At 46.5% G+C, this 22,543-nt stretch overlaps 1 protein-coding gene across 1 annotated transcript in view; it reads left to right on the forward strand.

Moving 5' to 3' along the window:
- LOC104331132 (macrophage immunometabolism regulator) overlaps positions 1 to 19,772 on the forward strand; it is a 52,774-nt gene extending 33,002 nt beyond the window's left edge. Inside the window, exon 2 of the mRNA XM_075446491.1 lies at positions 17,402 to 19,772. Within this exon, the coding sequence (XP_075302606.1) occupies positions 17,423 to 18,040 (618 nt within the window). The 5' untranslated portion in view covers positions 17,402 to 17,422 and the 3' untranslated portion in view covers positions 18,041 to 19,772. The remainder of the gene's footprint in view (positions 1 to 17,401) is intronic.
- Positions 19,773 to 22,543: the final 2,771 nt, after the last annotated feature.

Genomic DNA, 22,543 nt, shown 5'->3' on the forward strand with positions numbered 1-22,543 from the left:
CCCACATATCTGCTGCTCGACTGCTCACAAAGCGTCCATTGTGGCTTGGAGAGCCTTTCGATATGCCTGTTTAATCATGGCGTTACGGGATCCTTTATCTAGTCGTTGCATCTCGTCCAACAGCTTTGTCATTTGATCCTGCTGCTTTCTCAATATGTCCGTGAGTTCACTTTTATGAATCTTTGGGTATAATAGCGATGTTGCTCCTTCGGGCGAGTCAGTATCCATTTCTTGAAAATCAGAGTCCGGTAGCGGCACATTCCTGGCAGTGGTGGGGCTGTAGGTGGCGCTGGTGCCCCACCTCCCAATTCAATACTCGATTCTCTCCAAAACTCCGTTTCACTAGGACGAACGGGATACGCGGAAGGCACCGTACAGGGATCTTGATACTCTCCCGCGGGTTGACTGATTGCAGAAACAGCTCTCGCGGCACCTGCAGCCACAGTAGCATCGTCCTTCATATCAGCAATCATATTTTTAACAGTTCGGAAAACAGGGGCTAATTGTCGCGCCTCCTTGTTTCCGACCTGCACAGAGTCCCACAAGTCCATCCCAACTCTGTGCCACGCATCCGGATCGAACAGCTGATCCATTGTTATCAGCTTTCGGCGGCGGCACCATAATAATAGTCCCGATATGTCTCCTTTAGTGAACTTAGCGTCGGCTCGATCTGCCAATTCCAACAAGCTTTTCAGCGCCGTGTTTTCCAACGCTGATACAGTGGAACCCATGCTGTCGATGTTCACGCCCCCCCGGCGTGCCGCGGGTCCGCTCCTGCCTTTCTCGGGCAGCCCGGCTTACCTCGCCAGCTGGCAGTCCCCTGCCTTTTTTTCTGGCTGCGATAAATCCTCAGGGCCACCACAATGCCGAGTTTCAGCATCCGTGAAAGGACGGGAACAACTCTCACACGCATTGATACGATGCACAGTCGGATTCTTTATTCTCCCGCTTGTGCGGTTATATACATTTACCATATCTCTACACACGATTACGCTTATATCGGATAGGCTACAGACATAAATCACACGCTGTTCACGTGCCCCACATTCCCTTATGATTGGTAACTATGCACTAACGCCAATAGCAACAGACTTCCTCCACGTCCTTGAACACATCTTGTTTTTGCTAACCCACACCATGTGCACTATCAGAACTTTCTCAATGGCTATTCTTAGCTGTCTTTACCAGCGGCCTGTTCAATTATGCTGTTTTGCTTAAGCGGCCTAGTCGTGCTAATTCTCAAGCTATATCGACCCCAACAGACCACAATTATGAGGAGAACTGAAAAAGAACTTTTAAGACTAAAGAAACTTTAGTAATAATGTCTCCATAATAGAAGCTTTTTGTCAATGACTGGCAAATAAAATCCTATTTAGCAAAACTATTTGAATTTTGTTTACTCCTATTTAATTAGAACAGTTTGCTTTCCTAAAATTTAGGGTCTACTATATAGGCTACACTCCTCGCCTTTCCCATATCCCTCAAGGCTGTGAACTCCACCAATGCATGATCACTGCAGCCCAGACTGCCTCCAGTCTTGATGTCACCGATGAGCTCGCTTGCATTGGTGAGAATCAGGTCCAGTATTGCATCCCCTTGGGTAGGGCTGTCTATTACCTGGCTCAAAAAATTATCCTCAATGCACTCCAGGAATCTCGTGTATTGCCTACAGCTCACCGTGCTACTTTTCCAGCAGATGTCAGGGTGGTTGAAGTCCCCCAGTAGGATGAGAGACTGCGAGCGCAAAGCCTCCTGGAGCTGGAGGAAGAAGACTTCGTCAGTAGGCTCCCCTTTATCAGGAGGCCTGTAGTAGACCCCAACCACAAGGTTCCCTTTGTTGCCTCTGTCTCTGATTCTTACCCATAGGCTTTCGACCTGCTCGTGGCTATTCTTCAGGGACAGCTCTTCACACTGTATTGATTTCTTGATGTAGAGGGCAACGCCTCCACCCCTCTTTCCCTGCTTGTCCCTTCTGAACAGGCTGTAGCCATCGATAGTCGCACTCCAGTCATAGGATTCATCCCACCAAGTTTCAGTAATGGCAATCAGGTCATAGCTTTCTAGCAGCATGGTAGCTTCCAACTCCTCCTGTTTGTTGCCCATGCTGCATGTGTTCGTGTAGAAGCACTTCATGTGGGCTGTTGGCAGTGTCACCATCTTAGAGGAACACCTCTTGTTTCCCTTGGGCTATTTCACAGAAGCTTCCTTGTTGGCTCCTACTACTTCAGGAGCTCCCAGCTCATCTCCACAAGACTGTGACTGTGCTGCAGTGTCTCCATCATGCCTCTGGGCAACTGGCTGAGGGCTCATACTAGCACCCCGCCCCTCCAAACATTGTGTATCATCCCACAGCTTCTCACAGGCAAGCCTGATATGTTCCCCCTTCACATCTAGTTTAAAGCCCTGCCAATGAGCCCCGCAAGCTCCTGAGCAAAGACCCTCTTTCCCCTTTGAGAAGGGTGAATCCTGTCTGATGCCAGCAAGCCTGGTGCTGTGTAGGCCATCCCATTGCCAAAAAACCCAAAGTTGTGTCAGTGACACCAGCCATGGAGCCATGTCTTAATAGATTGGGTCCACCTGTTCCTTCCAATGTCACCGCCCACAACTGGAAGGAGGGAGGAAAAAATAACCTCTGCCCCAGATGCCCTCACTAGCTGTCTCAAGGCCCTGAAGTCTCTTTTGATCACCCTTGGGCTACATACTGCAACTTCATCCCCACCCATGTGGAAGACCAGTAACAGGTAGTAGTCCGAGGGCTGCACTAGGCTCGGTAGTTTCCTAGTGATATCTGTCACCCGGGCTCCTGGGAGGCAGCAGACTTCCCTATGAGGAGGGTCTGCCCAGCATATTGGACCCTCTGTTCCCCTCAGAATGGAGTCTCCTACAACTAAAAGCGCACAGGCAATCAAAAGGCCTTCAGGGCTCTGGGGCGACAGGTTAAGGGATCAGGAGCACAAGTAGTGTTCTCCTCTATCCTTCCAGTTGCAGGGGGAGATGAGGGAAGAAACAGGAGGAGTCAACAGATCAATACCTGGCTCCAAGCCTGGTGTCATAGGCAAAATTTGGGGTTCTTTGATCATGGGTCAGTTTACATGGCACCATGTTGCGGTGGCATCAAGGACTTGACCAAAATGGTCCATAACAGTCAACTTTATTAGCAGAGAATCTGGATTATATAGACAGCACTCAATTGTGATTAGTCACTATACATAAACACTCGGCACAACACTCAGCTATGATTGGTTACTATACATAAAAACATCTATCAGCAAAACACCCCGGTTACATAATCAATACTCAAACTATGATTGGTCAGTATTCATAGAACGACTGTTTACCTGCAGCTGGCCTGAGAACGATTGTCTTTCCCACAGCCAGCCTGGGAAAGGTTTGTTTTCCCGCAGCTGACCTGAGAAAGGCCTGTTTTCCTGCAACCGGCCTCAGAAAGGTTTGCTTTCCCACAACCAGCCTGAGAAAAGCTTTGAGGCCTGTGCTGCTTGAAGCCTGTGCTACTACAAACCGATCGAGTCCATATTCAGAGTGTCTGGGTTGCTCACAATATGTCCCTGTTTCTCCAGAAACCCTACAAATCCCCTTTTTTGTTTTTGAGCAACCCAGATACCGTTAAACGTCTTCTTAACCACTTTTGTGGCACAATTTATCAAACATCCAAAAATGTATAACATGATCAGAATCGTAATCAACATCGCTATTCCCTGTTTGACCAGATCCAACACCCACGGATGCCCAGGTGACTGAGCCAGTCTGTCAGTTTTGACTCTACCTCTATAACGTTCAAATTTTTGCGTAGTTCACTCAATTGTTGATGTATCAATTTTGAGTGGTCACACAAACTCATACAACGCATTCCTTCAAAATCTTCACACTCATGTCCTTGTGCTAAAAGCAAAAATCAATTGCCACACGATTTTGTAAAGTCGCGTGTCTAATCAAATCAACATCTAAAAACAAACTACTTAAGGCCTAAGAAGTAACATTAGTCTTCTTGGTTAACCCATATCCCAATTTAATCGGGGCAACTAGAGCCTGAAACGCTGCAATCCTGGGGGCTAAAAATGATGCAGTGATTATTCCACCGCTATTCCAAAATTCGATATTGTGTTTGCAATCTGAGGTAAAGGCATGAATTGTTCTTTTCCTTCAGTATCGTGTATTTCGGTGGCCAATTATGATGATCTGATTTGGTGTTAAAAGCGTTTATCTCCCTAGACTACAGGGACCTCCCTTTACATGGGATGGGATGGACGGCTAAGCATGGTCCCTACAAATGATAAATACTCTATGGGGTAAAGCAAGTGGTTGATTAATCGATTTAGATATGCTCAATGTATTAACGCTCCATGCATGTGTTTGATTTCTCCCTGTATAGCTAAAAAACCAAACAAAAATCCTTTGGTATGGAGTCAAGTAACTCTATCTCTTGAGGCTCTAACTAGGCCAACGGCAGTTGAACAGTCCATAGGTCCCACATATCAGTGACTGTGCCGTTGTTCAGGGGGACCACACTGGTCAGTGCCGATGGTATGGGCCATGCGTCTAAAGGGACACCGACAAGGCACGTGGGAAAAGGGGGTTCCCTGGAGATGCTATGGACAGGCAAATCGAATCTGGTCTTGTCAGGTCTGCTAGCGTGACCCACACACTCATTTTGGTTGCGGTGGCACCCATACTGCTTGCATACACCCAATCAAGCTTAAGAGGATCATTATCATTTCTATCTTATATACCGGTCTGTGTTACAGCAAAAATAGCGGATTGAATAGATCTTACTTACGGTATCGATTCTTTTACAGCGAATGCACAATGGTGTTAAGGTACGATAAATGTGTTGATTACCATTAAAATAAATCAAACACCTTTTGCGAAATATACGGTGTGTGATAATATGTCCATAACAGCGCTTACAGCCTAAACATACAGACACCTGCAGCCTAGTGAGGTCTGATACACCACTCCTTACAGTCTCAAACGAATCACTTGCCATCAAACAGTGTGTTATCACTCAAAATGTCTTCTGACGGTTCAGCAGGTGCTTTAGAGTCTTTTGTGGTTGTCTGTTGCTTGTCTAGCGCCGGCTTAATGCACTTCGCTGGGAACCATTTAGGTCCTACATCTGTGGAAACACAAGCATACCTGTGCCCCCACATTAATAGTTGCCTTGGTATTGTCCAAGCTCCCGATTGCAAATCCCGTGCCAGCACCTTTGCCTTAGGCCGTATATCAGCATTCTGTAATGACAGAAAATGAGTTAGGATAGGAGGCAATTCTCGAGACACCAGAAGCGTTAGGTGGTTCCCGCTGAACACGGTTTTGTGCAGATGATCATGTACTCGGACATTGGTTCCTGGGAACTTTCTATCCCGATCAGGCAGCTATTTGCACGAGGGTCTCTGTTTTACTTTTGTCCAATCTGTAGCCAACTTACACGCCAGGTCAGCTGATGAGGTTGCTGATAATGATGAGAGCTGACATAATTTTGGCCTTCAGCTTGCTACCACTTTCTCAGAGGCCCACACAAACTACAATACTAAAAACAGACATAAGAACACAAATGCCAATTGAAGACATAGAGATGTGAAGTGCATACCATAACCTTCTGAGTATAAAGATCAAATTAACCTGAGAATGATACATACTGATGGTAAATCTGTTACCTAGCATATGAGTGTAGATTGATTTACTTGCATCCAATTTTCTTTCTGGATTTACTTGCATCCAATTTTCTTCCTGTGTGGATGGTGGGACCGAAGCACCGCCTGACCATTACATATCATTATTGTCAATTGGAGGGGATGCATCTCACCGCGTCAGGCGTCGAAAATAACAGTGTATCAATAATATGAGCTCAGTAAATTTGCACTTGGGTTATAGGTATACTTATCACATATACAAACATCCCTAACATTTAGTATTGGCTAACCATATTAATCACCTAGCGACTCATTAACCTTGTATAGCTGAAATTAATGTATATAAAAGCACAAAGCTGCAAACATCAGCACATCTAACCCCTGTTGCATCAAATGCTTGCAGTCCTGCTAAATCAGAGTCCAAACACGAGTCTAAAGCCAAAAAAAGAAAACCAGAAAATAATCAATACCTGCAGAATTTACCAAACCGTAAGACACAAAACCTGTTACTTAATCCAAATAAATCCATCAGATCACAGAAATACAAACACTGTAACATAAAACCACACGTTCATGGTCGCGACCACACACACACACACAGGCACACCAAGTTTTCAGCATAAATCCAAATATTGCAAAGACTTATGAACAGACAAGGACTTACAATAATATTCAACATTTAACAGACAAACTCCCAAGCCTCAGTTTCAGGAAGAGTACTCTCTTTTCAATTCTGTTTTAGGAAGGGCGTTTTCCCTTCTACTCAGGGATATAGACTAATGTTGAAGCTTTCACTACGACTAACAAGCAGGCAACAAGAAACAATACTGGAAGAATGCCTTTGCCTTGTTAATGGCTCCTGCTCATAACATTTTGGTCCAAGGATCAGAGGTTCTCCCCGAGAATCCCTCGGTGCCGGCTGGAGGTCCTGCGATCCCTCGGACCATTGATGTTCAAGAGCAGGGTCCTACCTGGGTACCCAAAATCTATTACTAGAAAGCAGCAAAATAATTAACTTTCTAAAACTTAATTTTGGAGTTCTAGAAAGCAGGCATTCTTTACTGCAGTACTGAACGCACAGGGAATAATTCTACCCAAATGTGTGTACCAAAAAGACACTCTTACTAGATATTTATGCCATGTTAACATACATAATCATTACATTTCCAACAAGTGGTTAATATTTTTGTGGCCATATGATACCAAAAGATCCATTCCAGAGTCTTCAACTCCTGCGCATCAGCACATCACCGACCTAAAAGAGGATAAGGCTGGAAAACAAAAAACCTCATAAATTGTATACAAATTTGTTGGTAAATTGACATTAATTCTGGAGGTAAAGGCAATTGCAATTCTATCTGAAACCTTTTGTAAAACAGTTTTTGCTTTTGGCATTGATCTTCGGGAAAAAAACAAATCTGAGTCCTTTTTAACAAAGTAAATAGAGGGACAACTCTTCAGTCGTAATGTCAATATTTTCACCTTTGAACAGGGTGAATAACATCATCTAGATAGACCATCTGCAGTAATTGAATTATGCACACTTTTTCCCAACCAAGGCGTTGAATGTCAGAAAGATGGTTCTCGCTGCGCCGCTTGTGGGTTAGGCCGGGCCAGGCTGGCGCGCTGGGCTCGGCAATGGGGGCGCGGGCCACGCCGCCGGTTGCCCGGGGGGGGGCCGCGTGCCCAACCAGGTGTAAGGTTTGCTGACCCATCCAATGCGGTGGCTGCTGGCATGGCGGCTGTACTGTGTCTGAGGGACTGTGCAGTTTTATGTTGGAATTCACCTTGTTTTGATCTCAGGTCGGGTACGCCAATTGCTGCAGAGGGACCCTGTCGTATACTTTCGGGATGCCAGATTTTGCACCCCACTTCCCATTTCTCTGGATTTAAAGGATCGTCAGGTTTTGGCAGATTTACCTCCTGCATTTCTTGTGTTGGATTAGGAATTTCATCGTATGCAGGGTTAAATTTCAAAAGACTGCGGCTCTGTCCTTGCTTTTGAGATAACAGCGGAGGAGTAGCAGCCGCTTGTAAGATAGTTTCTGCGGGCTTAAAAGCATTTAAAGCTGTATGCACTAATTTCAAAGTAACAATTTCCTCAGGGATTTTAAGTTGCAAGACTTTGTTCTTTCAAAATTTTCTGTAAAATCTTTTGATGGAGCTTTCGCTCCTTTCTAGGTGACTGTCCCATCCTCCAGCGAGCCGGAGGGGGGGCAGACCCGATTCCTGTTCAGGGTCTGTTGGACCCAGCCCCTGCTCACGGCTTTCTTCAGGTGGTACATTTGCAACAAAAGGACTTTTCTGAATGACGCTGGCCACATTTTTCTCTGCTAACACATCTTTTAACGCTTCATAAACCAAACGCCAAGTTGATAATACTCGACTCGCATTCACATCACTCCTTGAAGTATGTTTAAAAGGTAACTCTCCTGACACCTTCCAAGTTAAAATACCAAAAACACGCGGTGATTCCGCGGGCACTCCATTACTTCTGAGTCAGGCTAACAACAGCTCGAAAAACAGGAGCTAATTATCGCTCCTCTTTGTTGCTGACCTGCATGCACAGAGTCCACGATTCTCTGCCACACATCCAAGTCGAACAACTGATCTGTTTCCCGATTTTCTGCATTCACTGGTATTGTGGTTATCCCGCTTACAGTTCACATACCACTTTCTTCCCCCTTGGCTAACCGGTCCTTTGACTCCACATTCCTTCCGAAAGTGATCCTTTTTTCCACAATTAAAACAACTCCTGGCGTGATTTTCCCTTTTCTGTTTTGCGACCAACGGTCGCACCGCCACCCCAACTATAACTGCCATCACAGTAACTACCCCTCTCCACCATACCCCCGACCCTCCCCCGGTTCCCAACCTCCCATCCCACGGCACGGCGCAAGGTGGGGCTGGAAGAGAAAATGGGTTATATGGGTTAGGGACTGGTGGCTCCGGAAACGAAAGGTCCATAGCCTGCCTGGGAGACTGGTCCAGGCGCATTTGCAGTTTTTCTAGCTTAGATATTAGTTCGCTGAGTTGGTCCTCTTGGACCTCCCGGACGGCCGCTTTCTCGTCTACACAATGAGTCACTGGAGATCTGCAAGACGGTGGTGTAGTCGGAGGAAATGGAGGATACCGCGGTACAGGATTCGGGGACGTGGGACGATCGGAAGGGGCAGCGGCGGCGCGCGGCCATCTGCGGGCGGCAGCACCTCAGCGCACCCCTCTCCGCGACGCGGTGGCGGTGGTGGTGATTCTGGCAGCGGGGGTGGAAACCCCTGCGCCAGCGGGTCGCGCCGCGCGTGCTCCTTCTCCTGGACCGCAGGTTCCCCTGCCTCCACGGGCTGCCGACTCGGACCCCTGCTGCTTTCACAGGCGGCAGAGGGATAGTAGGACCCTGAAACAGCAGACTTGTCGCCGAGCAGGTCCCTCCCTCGGGTGTTAACGCAGCGAAAGCAGAAGCAACGGCTTCCCTCTCAGCTCTCATAGCTTTCAAAGTGTCATGTATTAGCCTCCACAACGTGGAGAATTTGCCCGCTTCCTTGGATCCCGTACTAATTTCTTCCCACAGTTTCGCTCCTATATCCGCCCAAGTCTGAACATCAAAGGCAGCATTAACTAAGGGGATTAAGTCCTTTCTCCGTGCCCAAAGCAACAGAGACTTCAAGGTAGCCGAGTCATATTGTAACCCTCTCACGGAGAGGATGTGTTGGAGGAGCTTAACCACTGCTGACTCTTCCTTTGTCAGTGTGGACCCCATCTCCTCCCCGGCCGCCTGCTTGATCAGGGCAGCATTTCTGGGATTTCTTTTCCCGACTTTGCGCTAGCGACTCCCGAGTGCCGGGGCAGAACTCACCTTCGGCCGGGTTCTGCTCCCTCAGGGTTCGGTCTTCCTGGAAAAATCACCCGTAGATGCTAATGCCGATCTGAGGGTCCCTGTTCGGGCACCATTTGTTGCGGCGGCATCAAGGACTCGACCAATATGATCCATAACAGTCAACTTTATTAGCAGAGAATCTGGATTATATAGACAGCACTCAATTGTGATTAGTCACTATACATAAACACTCGGCACAACACTCAGCTATGATTGGTTACTATACATAAAAACATCTATCAGCAAAACACCCCGGTTACATAATCAATACTCAAACTATGATTGGTCAGTATTCATAGAACGACTGTTTACCTGCAGCTGGCCTGAGAACGATTGTCTTTCCCACAGCCAACCTGGGAAAGGTTTGTTTTCCCGCAGCTGACCTGAGAAAGGCCTGTTTTCCTGCAACCGGCCTCAGAAAGGTTTGCTTTCCCACAACCAGCCTGAGAAAAGCTTTGAGGCCTGTGCTGCTTGAAGCCTGTGCTACTACAAATCGATCGAGTCCATATTCAGAGTGTCTGGGTTGCTCACAATATGTCCCTGTTTCTCCAGAAACCCTACAGCACCAGGCCTGCTGGCAACAGATGGAGTACACCTGTCGCAAAAGGGGAAGAGGAGCCTGGCTCAGGAGTTAGCAGGGCTCATTAATAGGGCTTTAAACTAGATTGGAAGGGGGAAGGGGATAAAACCAGGCTAGCTAGTGAAAAGCCTGGAGGTGGCAACTCAGCTGCTAGTGGATGGTGCGCTAGCGAGGACCTTCACTCTGCTGAGTCAGTGAGGGTATGGAACAGGGGGCTGTGTGGCAGCAACGGTGCAGCTTCATTTGGGGCTCAGCTCAAATGCCTTTATGCAAATACACATAGCATGGGGAATAAACAAGAGGAGCTAGAAATGTGCGCACGCCTGCGGGGCTATGATATCATCGGCATCATGGAGATGTGGTGGGACAGCTCCTATGACTGGATTATTGGGATGGGAGGATGCAGGCTCTTTAGGAAACACAGGGAGGGAAGATGAGGAGAAGATGTCGGAGGTGTTGCCCTCTATGTCCAAGATCAGCTGGAGTACATGGAGCTCCGCCTGGGATTGGATGAGGAGCCCATGGAGAATTTATGGGTCAAGATTAAAGGCAGGACAGGGACTGGCAACATTACAGTGGGAGTCTGCTACAGGCCACCTGACCAGGATGAGTGAGCAAATGAGGCCCTCTATAGGCAATCAACTTCATCAGCAGCAAAAGGAAGGCTAGGGACAACGTGGGGCCGCTGCTGAATGAGGTGGGTGTCCTGGTGACGGAGGATGCGGAGAAGGCAGAGCTAATGAATGCCTTCTTTGCTTCAGTCTTCAGTGCCAAGACTGGCCCTCAGGAATCCCAGGCCCCGGAGGTAAGAGAAGAAGCCTACAAAGAGGACGACTTTCCTTTGGTCAAGGAGGACTGTGTGAGGGATCGCTTAAGCGATCTGGATGTCCACAAACCCATGGGCCCCGATGGAATGCACCCACGAGTGCTGAGGGAGCTGGCGGATGTCATTGCTGAGCCACTCTCCATCATCTTTGAGAGGTCCTGGAGGACAGGAGAGGTGCCCGAGGACTGGAGAAAGGCAAATGTGACTCCAATCTTCAAAAAGGGCAAGAAGGAGGACCCAGGGAACTACAGGCCGGTCAGCCTCAGCTCCATCCCGGGAAAGGTGATGGAGCAGCTTATCCTGGAGGCCATCATGAAGCAAGTGGAAGAAAAGAATGTTATCGGGAGTAGTCAGCATGGATTCACCAAGGGGAAATCATGCCTGACCAATCTAATAGCTTTCTACGATGACATGACTGGCTGGGTAGACGAAGGGAGAGCCGTGGATGTTGTCTACCTTGACTTCAGCAAGGCTTTGGATACAGTCTCCCATGATATCCTCCTAGGGAAGCTGAGGAAGTGTGGGCTGGATGAGTGGTCGGTGAAGTGGATAGAGAACTGGCTGAATGGCAGAACTCAGAGGGTTGTCATCAGCATCACTGAGTCTAGTTGGAGGCTGGTAACAAGTGGTGTCCCCCAGGGGTGAGTACTGGGCCCAGCCTTGTTTAACTTCTTCATCAACGACCTGGATGAAGAGTTAGAATGTACCCTCAACAAGTTTGCTGATGACACCAAACTGGGAGCTGTGGTAGATACACCGGAAGGCTGTGCTGCCATTCAGCGTGACCTGGACAGGCTGGAAAGCTGGGCAGAGAGGAACCTGATGAGGTTCAACAAAGCCAAATGCAGGGTCCTGCACCTGGGGAGGAACAACCCCATGCACCAGTACAGGCTTGGGGTGGACCTGCTGGAGAGCAGCTCTGCGGAGAGGGACCTGGGCGTCCTGGTGGACGACAGGTTAACCATGAGCCAGCAGTGTGCCCTGGCTGCCAAGAAAGCCAATGGGATCCTGGGGTGTATCAAGAAGAGTGTGGCCAGCAGGTCGAGGGAGGTTCTCCTTCCCCTCTACACTGCCCTAGTGAGGCCTCATCTGGAGTACTCTGTCCAGTTCTGGGCTCCCCCATTCAAGAAAGATGAAGAGCTACTGGAGAGAGTCCAGCGGAGGGCTACGAGGATGATGAGGGGACTGGAACATCTCTCCTACGAGGAGAGGCTGAGGGAACTGGGCTTGTTCAGCCTGAAGAAGAGAAGGCTGCGAGGGGACCTTATAAATGCCTACAAATATCTGAAGGGTGGGTGTCAGGAGGATGGGGCCAAGCTCTTTTCAGTGGTGCCCAGTGACAGGACAAGGGGCAATGGGCACAAACTGAGGCACAGGAAGTTCCGTCTGAACATGAGGAAGAACTTCTTCCCTCTGAGGGTGACGGAGCACTGGAACAGGCTGCCCAGGGAGGTTGTGGAGTCTCCTTCTCTGGAGATATTCAAGACCTGCCTGGACAAGGTCCTGTGCAGCCTGCTGTAGGTGACCCTGCTTCGGCAGGGGGGTTGGACTAGATGACCCACAGAGGTCCCTTCCAACCCCTACTATTCTGTGATTCTGTAATTCTGTGATAGGCAGATAGGAGAAGCCTGACGTTCAAAAGCCCTGGTCCTCATAGGGGACTTTACCCCCCCCCCCCCCGAACAACTGTTGTCAGGACAACACAGCAGGGCACAGGCAATCCAGGAGGTTCCTGGAATGCATTGAGGACAACTTCCTCCTCTAAGCCCACGAGGAGAGGTTCGATGCTGGACCTTGTTCTCACCAACAAGGAGGGGCCGGTGGGGAATGTGAAAGTCAAGGACAGCCTTGGCTGCAGTTACCATGAAATGGTGGAGTTCAAGATCCTTAGGGCAGCGAGGCAGGTGCGCCACAAGCTCGCTACCCTGGACTTCAGGAGAGCAGACTTTGGCCTCCTCAGGGATCTGCTTGGTAGAATACCATGGGATAAAGCCCTAGAGGGAAGAGGGACTCAAGAAAGCTGGTCAGTATTCAAGCATCACCTCCTCCAAGCTCAGGAGCAATGCATCCTGACCAAGAGGAAGTCAGGCAGAAACGCCAGGAGGCCTACATGGATGAACAAGGAGCTCCTGGCCAAACTCAAGCAGAAAAAGGAGGCCTACAGAGGATGGAAGCAAGGACAGATGGCTTGGGAGGAATACAGAGAAATCATCCGAGTAGCCAGGGAGCAAGTTAGGAAAGCTAAAGCCCTGACAGAATTAAATCTGGCCAGGGATGTCAAAGGGAACAAGAAAGCCTTCTATAGGTATGTCAGTGATAGAAGGAAGACTAGGGAAAATGTGGGCCCTCTCTGGAAGGAAGCTGGAGACCTGGTTACCCAGGATGTGGAGAAAGCTGAGGTGCTTAACGACGTTTTTGCCCCAGTCTTCAACAGCAAGTGCTCTAGCCACACTGCCCAAGTTGCAGAAGGCAAAGGCAGGGACTGGGAGAATGAAGAACCACCCACTGTAGGAGAAGACCAGGTTCGAGACTGCCTAAGGAACCTGAAGGTGCACACGTCCATGGGGCCTGATGAGATGCATCCACGGGTCCTGAGGGAACTGGCGGATGAAGTTGCCAAACCACTTTCCATCATATTTGAGAGGTCGTGGTGGTCTGGGGAGGTCCCCAACGACTGGAGAAGGGGCAACATCACCCCCATTTTTAAAAAGGGCAAAAAGGAAGACCTGGGGAACTACAGGCCAGTCAGCCTCACCTCTGTGCCTGGCAAGATGATGGAGCAGATCCTCCTTGAAACCATGCTAAGGCACATCGATGACAAGGAGGTGATTGGGGACAGCCAACATGGCTTCACCAAGGGCAAATCGTGCCTGACCAACTTGGTATCCTTCTATGATGGGGTTACAGCATTGGTGGACAAAGGATGGGCAACTGACATCACCTAGCTGGACTTGTGCAAGGCATTCGACACTGTCCCGCATGATGTCCTTGTCTCTACATTGGAAGGACATGGATTTGACAGATGGACCACTCGTTGGATAAGGAACTGGCTCACTGGACACACTCAAAGAGTTACAGTCAATGGCTTGACGTCCAAGTGGAGACCAGTGATGAGTGGTGTGCCTCAGGGGTCGGTACTGGGGCCGGTGCTGTTTAATATCTTTGTCAGCGACCTGGACGGTGGGATTGAGCACACCCTCAAGAGGTTTGCAGATGACACCAAGCTGTGTGGTGTGGTTGACACACTGGAGGGAAGGGATGCCATTCAGAGGGACCTGGACAGGCTGGAGAGTTAGGCCTGTGTGAACTGCATGAAGTTCAACAAGGCCAAGTGCAAGGTCCTGCACGTGGGTCGGGGCAATCCGAAACACAAGTACAGGCTGGGTGGAGAGTGGCTCGAGAGCAGCCCTGAGGAGAAGGACTTGGGGGTACTGGTAGATGACAAGCTCAATATGAGCTGGCAATGTGCACTTGCAGCCCGGAAGGCCAACCGTATCCTGGGCTGCATCAAGAGAAGCGTGGCCAGCAGGTCGAGGGAGGTGATTCTGCCCCTTTACTCCGCTGTGATGAGACCCCACCTGGAGTACTGCATCCAGCTCTGGAGCCCCCAGCACAGGAAAGACATGGAGCTGTTTGAGCGGGTCCAGAGGAGGGCCACAAAGATGATCAGAGGGCTGGAGTACCTCTCCTATGAGGAAAGGCTGAGGGAGTTGGGGCTGTTCAGCCTGGAGAAGAGAAGGCTGTGGGGTGACCTTATAGCAGCCTTCCAGTACCTGAAGGGGACCTACAGGAAGGATGGAGAGGGACTTTTCACAAGGGTTTGTAGTGATAGGACAAGGGGCAATGGCTGTAAACTAAAAGAGGGCAGATTTAGATTAGATATCAGGAAGACATTCTTCACCATGAGGGTGGTGAAACACTGGAACAGGTTGCCCAGAGAAGCTGTGGATGCCCCCTCCCTGGCAGTGTTCAAGGCCAGGTTGGATGGAGCTCTGAGCAACCTGGTCTAGTGGAAGATGTCCCTTCTCATGGCAGGGGTGTTGGAACCAGATGATCTTTAAGGTCCCTTCCAACCCTTACCATTCTATTATTCTATGAATCTATGATTCTATGATTCTATTACCCTTCTTTTCTTCCTTGTGGAGGTGGTAGCAATACAGGGGGTGAGTGTTTTTGTTCTCCGCAACTCCTCTGGTGTAGATGGATCGACACCCACATCATCCACTGACTGGTCCTCCACTGACAGAACCTCATACCTATTGTGCAGAGGCACTTGGGGAAGCATGGTGGACAAGGAGAGGGCTTGCTGGCTGCCCCGATTGTGGACTTGTTTCCACTCGCCGCTTCCCTTTAAGACCCTGCCTACATCCTGGTGGGGTAGGATACTGGATCCCTTTGATCACGGGCTTCTTTGAGTGTCGTTGCCTTTAAATATCACAAAGCTATATAGATTTTTTTTTTTCTGAAGTCTGTTTGCTAGAGAGACACTAGGTACTGTTTAGAGCAAAGGTGAGGCTGACAAGATGGATTGGAAACTGATCTGACCTTTGCATTTTGTGAAATAGCTACACAAAGATAGTGTAGATGACATTCAAAGCAGAATTCAAAGTGTTCTGGGATCCACTTGCATATAATTACTGTGATATCAACCTTATCTTTCCACGTTAAAGATGGTAATGGCTAGTGGTGGAAAGTTGTATCAGTGAAGACACCGAACTGAAGATTTTGAAATAGCTGTGAGGGGACAAAAGCCAGGGCAAAGTAGTCTGTTTCCAGAAATAATAAAAACCAAAAAAATCCATAGAAATCTGAATATTTAGTATACTGATTACTTTGTTATAAATACATTAACTAGAAGTCCCACAGTGTTTTGCTAGTGGGAGGGGCTTCAGGGGTGGCTTCTGTGAGAAGATGCCTGAAGCTGCCCCCATGTTGGACAGAGCCAGTTCCAGCCAGCTCCAAGACAGAGCTGCTGCTGGCCAAAGCTGAGCCAATCAGAGACGCTGGTGCTGCCTCTGAGCTAATGTATTGAAGAAAGGGAAAAAAATGCTGCACAGCAGCTGAGAGGAAGTGAGAAAAATGTTAAACAGTCCAGCAGACACCAAGGTCAGTGAAGAGGGAGGGGGAGGAGGTGCTCCAGGCACCAGAGCAGAGATTCCCCTGCAGCCCATGGTGAAGACCATGGTGAGGCAGGTTGTCCCCCTGCAGCCCATGAAGGTCCATCATGGTGGAACAGATATCCACACTGCAGCACATGGATGACCCCATGCTGGAGCAGGTGGATGTGCCCTAAAAGAATCTGCAGCCTGTGGAGAGCCCACGACTGAACAGGCTCCTGGCAGGAACTGCGGCCTGTGGAGAGGAGCCCATGCCAGAGCAGGTTTTCTGGCAGGACCTGTGGCCCTGTGGGGGACCCATGCTGGAGCCATCTCTTCCTGAAGGACTGCATCCTGTGGAAAGTACCCATGCTGGAGCAGTTCTTGAAGAACTGAAGCCTGTGGGAAGGACTCACATTGGAGAATGTCGTGAAGGACTGTGTCCCGTGGGTGGGACCCCACACTGGAGCAGGGGAAGAGCATAAGGAGGAAGGAACAGCAGAGACAACATGTCATGAACTGACTGCAACCTCCATTCCCCATCCCCCTCCGCTGCTCAGGGGGGAGGAGGCAGATAATTCGGGAGTAAAGTTCAGCCCGGGAAGAATGGAGGGGTGGGGGGAAGGAGTTTTTAGATTTGTTCTTATTTCCTATTATCCTACTCTGATTTTGTTTTCCAATAAATTAAATTCATTTCCCCAAGTCAAGTCTGTTTTGCCCGTGACTGTAATTGCTGAGTGATCTCCCTGTCCTTATCTTGACCCACGAGCTTTTTCATCATATTTTTCTCCCACGTCCTTGTTGAGGAGGGGAGTGATAGAGTGGCTTGGTGGGCACCTGGTAGCCAGGCAAGGTCAACCCACCACAGGGAAATATTGCAGTACCCAGTAGGTCAGGTCAAGTCCATGGTTATGCCTGAGGTAATAACTGTTAGATTCCTTTTTTTTTTAAGGTATGTTTACTGATATTATTGTGAATGGAAAAATTACTGAGACATTACTGTGGATGTGCTAATGGTTGTAGATGGCCTCAAAGGAAAGAGGTTATAAGGGATCAAACAGACCAAAAGGATTAAGAAATAGAATGGAAAAATACTTCATTTTTTGTATAGTACTACTCAAGAATATGTTTTTAACATATTTAAGAATATCAAGAGTATATTTATAGTGTTTGTTATTAAAAAGGGGTGCAAAACAATTTTAAAAGGCAGATGTCAGTGATCACTGTTATGAGACACTCTGTAGAGTGTAAGACAAAACTGAATAGAGAAGTACTGGTTATGGTTTCTGGGTGATAAAAAATATCTGATTTCTGAGGTCGTCTCTCAGCTCCTTTATTGGCTCTATTTGTGATCAGTCTCTGTTTTATTTTTAGGAGAATAGCACATTGCTTAAAATGGACATAAATGGAGAGTCCAGAACTACCATATCTACCCTCCCTGTACCTTTTGCAGAGATCAGTTCTGCAGGCAAAACAGAAGCAGAGAAACCACGATGTTCCAGTACCCCCTGCTCACCAATGCGACAAACAGTTTCAGGCTATCAGATCCTTCATATGGATTCTAACTACCTGGTTGGCTTCATGACTGGAGAGGAGCTGCTAAAATTAGCCCAGAAGTATACAGGAAATGAAGATAATAAAGGGGAATCCAGGCCTAACTTGCACTCTGAACAGCTTGATTCAGGACTTGCATGTTCCTCCCGTTTGTACAAAACTAGAAGTAGGTACTATCAGCCATATGAGATCCCAGCAGTAAATGGGAGGAGGAGGCGACGGATGCCCAGCTCAGGGGATAAATGCACTAAGGCTTTACCATATGAATCTTCCAAGGCACTTCATGGTCCCCTGCCTCTTTGCCTTTTAAAAGGTGAAAGGGCTCACTCTAAATCTCTGGACTACCTCAATTTAGACAAAACGAGCATTGAGGAACCTGCTGACACAGACATGCTACAATACCAGCTCCAACACCTTACCCTTAGAGGGGGCCATATGTTTGCAAGAAATAACACATGAACTATGAACTATAATCTATAATTTAGAGCCAGTTTCTGGTTATTTCTCTGTTGCTGCAAAAATTCACTGTCATACTGTGTACATTACTGTCCACATTGTAGGCGATATCAGCTAAATGTTATCAGAAAGTAATTTATTTTAATGGAATTTTGACAATGCATTGTGTTACAAATACTTGGAGGGATAAAACATCTTTCCAGAGCAAGAAGCTTCTAATGGAAATTTGACTTCAGCTGATGGATATTTCTTTGGAAACCTTTTAACAAAGAAAAGACTTTTGTTTTTTCAATTTGGATTTGGGTTTTTGTACAGTTATCTAGTATTTATGGTAATTTAATACTGAAAAATTAATGGTCTGCTTGGTTGTTGCTAATTTTGGCTTGATGTTAGAAATTGCTCTTGGATAAATACACAAGTTATCTTTTTGTTTCTTACTGTATTCTACAATAAAATGTATGTATGATTTTTTTATGTCATGGGAAGGAATGTGAGCTTGGCTAAATTGGATCGCTTGTTATTTTAAACCCTCTCGTTCAAACATTTTGAGACTGGGTTTGTACTGGTGATGAGGAGGAAATAAAATAAACCTTTATTTGCTACTTTAAACCTATTAAATTATTTTTTACTTCCTGCATGGAAGTAATTGGTTTGCCTCCTCTGTTTTACAAAACTAGTTTGAAATAAGTATTTAGAATATTAAGAAATATTTTTGAGAGTGAAGGGTTTGGTTTTTTTGTTAATATGACTTATTTTTTACATTGTCTTGACATGTAAACAAGGATTCACTTCAGATTCCAGTAAATACACTAGAATGTCTGCATCAGTATGTCAATAAAGTTTTTCATTTTAATTCATGATTTCTATATAATATAGTCATAGAAGATGTCAAATACCTTTACCACTGAACACTTTTATTAAGATCCGGAAGGGAGATTTTCAGATGGAGTGTAAGTGAAGTGTTTCTGTATCAGCCCTGTAGAGCTGATTCTGGATTATTCAAGAGAGGAGATTGAATACATTGGCTTAATTTGTTGCTTAAGAATTTTTTGTCCAAATATGACATGAAATGCAATTTTGACAACTGTACTCTTAGATATATTTAAAACATATTAGTAACTTATGTTTAAAAATTTAAAAAAGTTTGTAGACATTTTTAGGTGCAATCTATTACTGAAGCAGTAGGCAACTTCGTTTTGGTTTACTTATTTAGAAGTTAAAATTAAGATCACATTTTTTTTAAACATAACTTATTTGACCAGTTGTTTCTGGTACAATTCAGGGTTTGTTTTTATTTTGTCCTTCAGAATGAATAGCAAGCACTAGCCAGTGCATGTGTTGTGGAAAATGAAGAGTTCTTTTTGTTCTGCCACTTATTCTACAGTTGTAACTGAAGACAGTGAAGAGGAGCTCAGTACACTATGTTTTACTGGTTTGGTTAATGTTTTCTGGTTTATTAGAATATTTACAACTGATGTGTATTTTAAAGAGTTAATTGTACCTCTGTAAATTTAGTATACTGAACAATGATCTCTAAAGTAAACTTTCCTATGTAGTCTTTTTTTTGAAAAATAGAATATGATCAGATGCCAAAGAGATGGAGGTTTTGTCTAAGGAATAAACAATATTTATTGAAATGCCCTATGAAAATTTATTTCTCGCTAAAAAAATAAAAAGAGTGATATAAATACCTTTTTTTTTGTGGAGTCTTTGGCTGTGTAGAAGAATGAGGACATTTAAAAATACAACTTTAGACCAGGAATCATTAAAACTTGAAAGCAGGAATCTTATACTTCTGTGAAATATTTAAACAGTTATGATTCTTCTATTGTTTAAGGAAATCAGACATACAATTGTTAGAACATTTTGTGCATGTTGTTACTTTGGTCCTGTGCAGTAATAGTATAGCTACATCTATAAAGAGACTGGTGGCTGTCCTGCCAAGTTCAAACATGAAAAAATTGTTAGAACTTTTTCTGTCTGGTGGCTTGCTTGTGAAAGCGATTGCACCTGGTAACATTGCTTAACTGTTTTACACTTGCAATTACACTTGCATAGTACATAATCATTCAAGAGCCATATCTTTTTGAAGTTGGATTTGTAAAGTTATTCATTACAACTCTTAAATTCATATACTGATGTCCTGGGTTTACTTCTGAAAAAGCAAAATCTCAGACATAAGAAAGCTTTTAATCTTGTATTATTTTTGATAATTATAATGTCTTACATTAAACTAATATATTAAAATTAAAGGCAAGATGGTTCTTTAGACTACTAAAATGAAATCGAATGTGAAAAATACTGACTTCTCAAAGTGAGATCTTTAATAAATATCAGGCTCTGGACCTTATTGCGGCCTTTCAATACATAAAGAGGAAAAATCATGGAATCATAGAATGCTTTGGGTTGGAAGGGACCATTAGAGGTCACCTAGCCCAACCCCCCTGCAGCGAGCAGGGACATCTTCAACTAGACCAGGTTGCTCAGAGTCCCATCCAACCTGGCCTTGAATGCTTCCAGGCATGGGGCCTACACTACTTCTCTGGGCAACCCATTCCAGTGTTTCACCACCCTCATCGTAAAAAATTTCTTCCTTATATCCAGTCTAAATCTACCCTCCCTTAGTTTAAAACCATTACTCCTTGTCCTGTCACAATAGCCCTTGTGAAAAAGATTTTCCCACTCTTTCCTATAGGCCCCCTTCAGGTACTCTAAGGCTGCAATAAGTTTTCCCCGCAGCCTTCTCTTCTCCATGGATGAACAGCCCCAACTCTCTCAGCCTTTCCTCATAGGAGAGGTGCTCCAGCTCTCGGATCATTTTTGTGGCCCTCCTCTGGACCCCCCTCAACAGCTCTGTGTCTTTCCTGCGCTGAGGGCTCCAGAGCTGGACGCAGTACTCCAGGTGGGGTCTCACCAGAGCAGAGTAGTGGGGCAGAATCACCTCCCTCGACCTACTGACCCTGCTTCTTTTGATGCAGCTGAGGATATGGTTGGCCTTCTGGGATGCGAGCCCACATTCTCAGCTCATGCCCAGCTTTTCGTCCATCAGTACCCCCAAGTCCTTCTTGGCATGGCTGCTCTCCATCCCTTCATCCCCCAGCCTGTATTGATAATGGGGGTTGCCCTGACTCAGGTGCAGGACCTTGCTCTTGGCCTTGTTGAACCTCATGAAGTTAATGCAGACCCACTTCTGAAGCTTGTCCAGGTCCCTCTGGATGGCATCCCGTCCCTGAGGCATGTCAACCACACCAATCAGCTTGGTGTCGTCTGCAAACTTGCTGAGGGTGTACTCGATCTTGCTAAGTCATTTATGAAGATATTAAACACTACTGGTCCCAGTACAGACCCCTGAGGGACACCACTTGTCACCAGCATCCATTTGGACATCGAGCCATTAACCACTCCCCTCTGGCTGTGACCGTCCAACCAATTCCTTATCCACTGAGAGAGAATTTTTACTGTGGCCTATAGTAACAAGACAATGAGTAATGCTTTTAAATTAAAATAGGGAAGATTTAGATGAGATATAAGGAAAAAATTCTTTACACTGTTGGTGGTGAGACATTGGAACAGGTTGCCCAAAGAAGTTGAGGATGCCCCATCCCGGAAGTCTTCAACGTCAGGTTTGATGGGGCTTTGAGCAACCTAATCTAGTGAAAGATGTCCCTGCCCCCTGAAGGTGAGTGGGAACTAGATGATCTTTAAGGACCCTTCTATGATTCTATGAATACAGAGTTCTCAATATTCTTCTAATAAATTAAAAGAAAAATTTGCATTGAGAAAAGAATGTTTCCCTGTCACCTATCTTCTTCCAGATGATTATAAGAGTGAAGGTGGCAGAAGCAATAAAGCATAGTAACACTAATCATAGAATCATTTAGGTTGGAAAAGACCCTTAAGATCATCGACTCCAACCAAAAACTTAACACTGCCAAGTCCACCACTAGACCATGTCCCTAAGCACCATGTCTACGCGTCTTCTGAAAACCTCCAGGGATGGTGACTCAACCACTTCCCTGCGCAGCCTGTTCCAATGCTTGAAAACCTTTTCAGTGAAGACCTTTTTCCTAATATCCAGACTAAACCTCCCCTGACACAACTTGAGGCCATTGCCTCTTGTCCTATCACTTGTTACTTGGGAGAAGACACCGACACTCACTTCACTACAACCTCCTTTCAGGTAGTTGTAGAGAGCCATAAGGTCTCTCCTCAGCCTCCTCTTCTCCAGACTAAACAACTCCAGTTCCCTCACCTGCTCCTCGTAAGACTTGTTCTCTAGACCCCTCACCAGCCTCGTTGCCCTTCTCTGGACATGCTCCAGCACCTCAATGTCCTTCTTGTAGTGAGGGGCCCAAAAGTGAACACAGCACTCCAGGTGCAGCCTCACCAGTGTCGAGTACAGGGGGGGATGATAACTTCCCTACTCCTGGTGGCCACACTATTCCTGATACAAGCCAGCATGCCTTTGACCTTCTTGGCCACCTGGGCACACTGCTGGCTCATGTT

Source organism: Opisthocomus hoazin, chromosome W, assembly GCF_030867145.1.
Source record: "Opisthocomus hoazin isolate bOpiHoa1 chromosome W, bOpiHoa1.hap1, whole genome shotgun sequence".
In the NCBI taxonomy this organism is placed as follows: Eukaryota; Metazoa; Chordata; class Aves; order Opisthocomiformes; family Opisthocomidae; genus Opisthocomus; species Opisthocomus hoazin.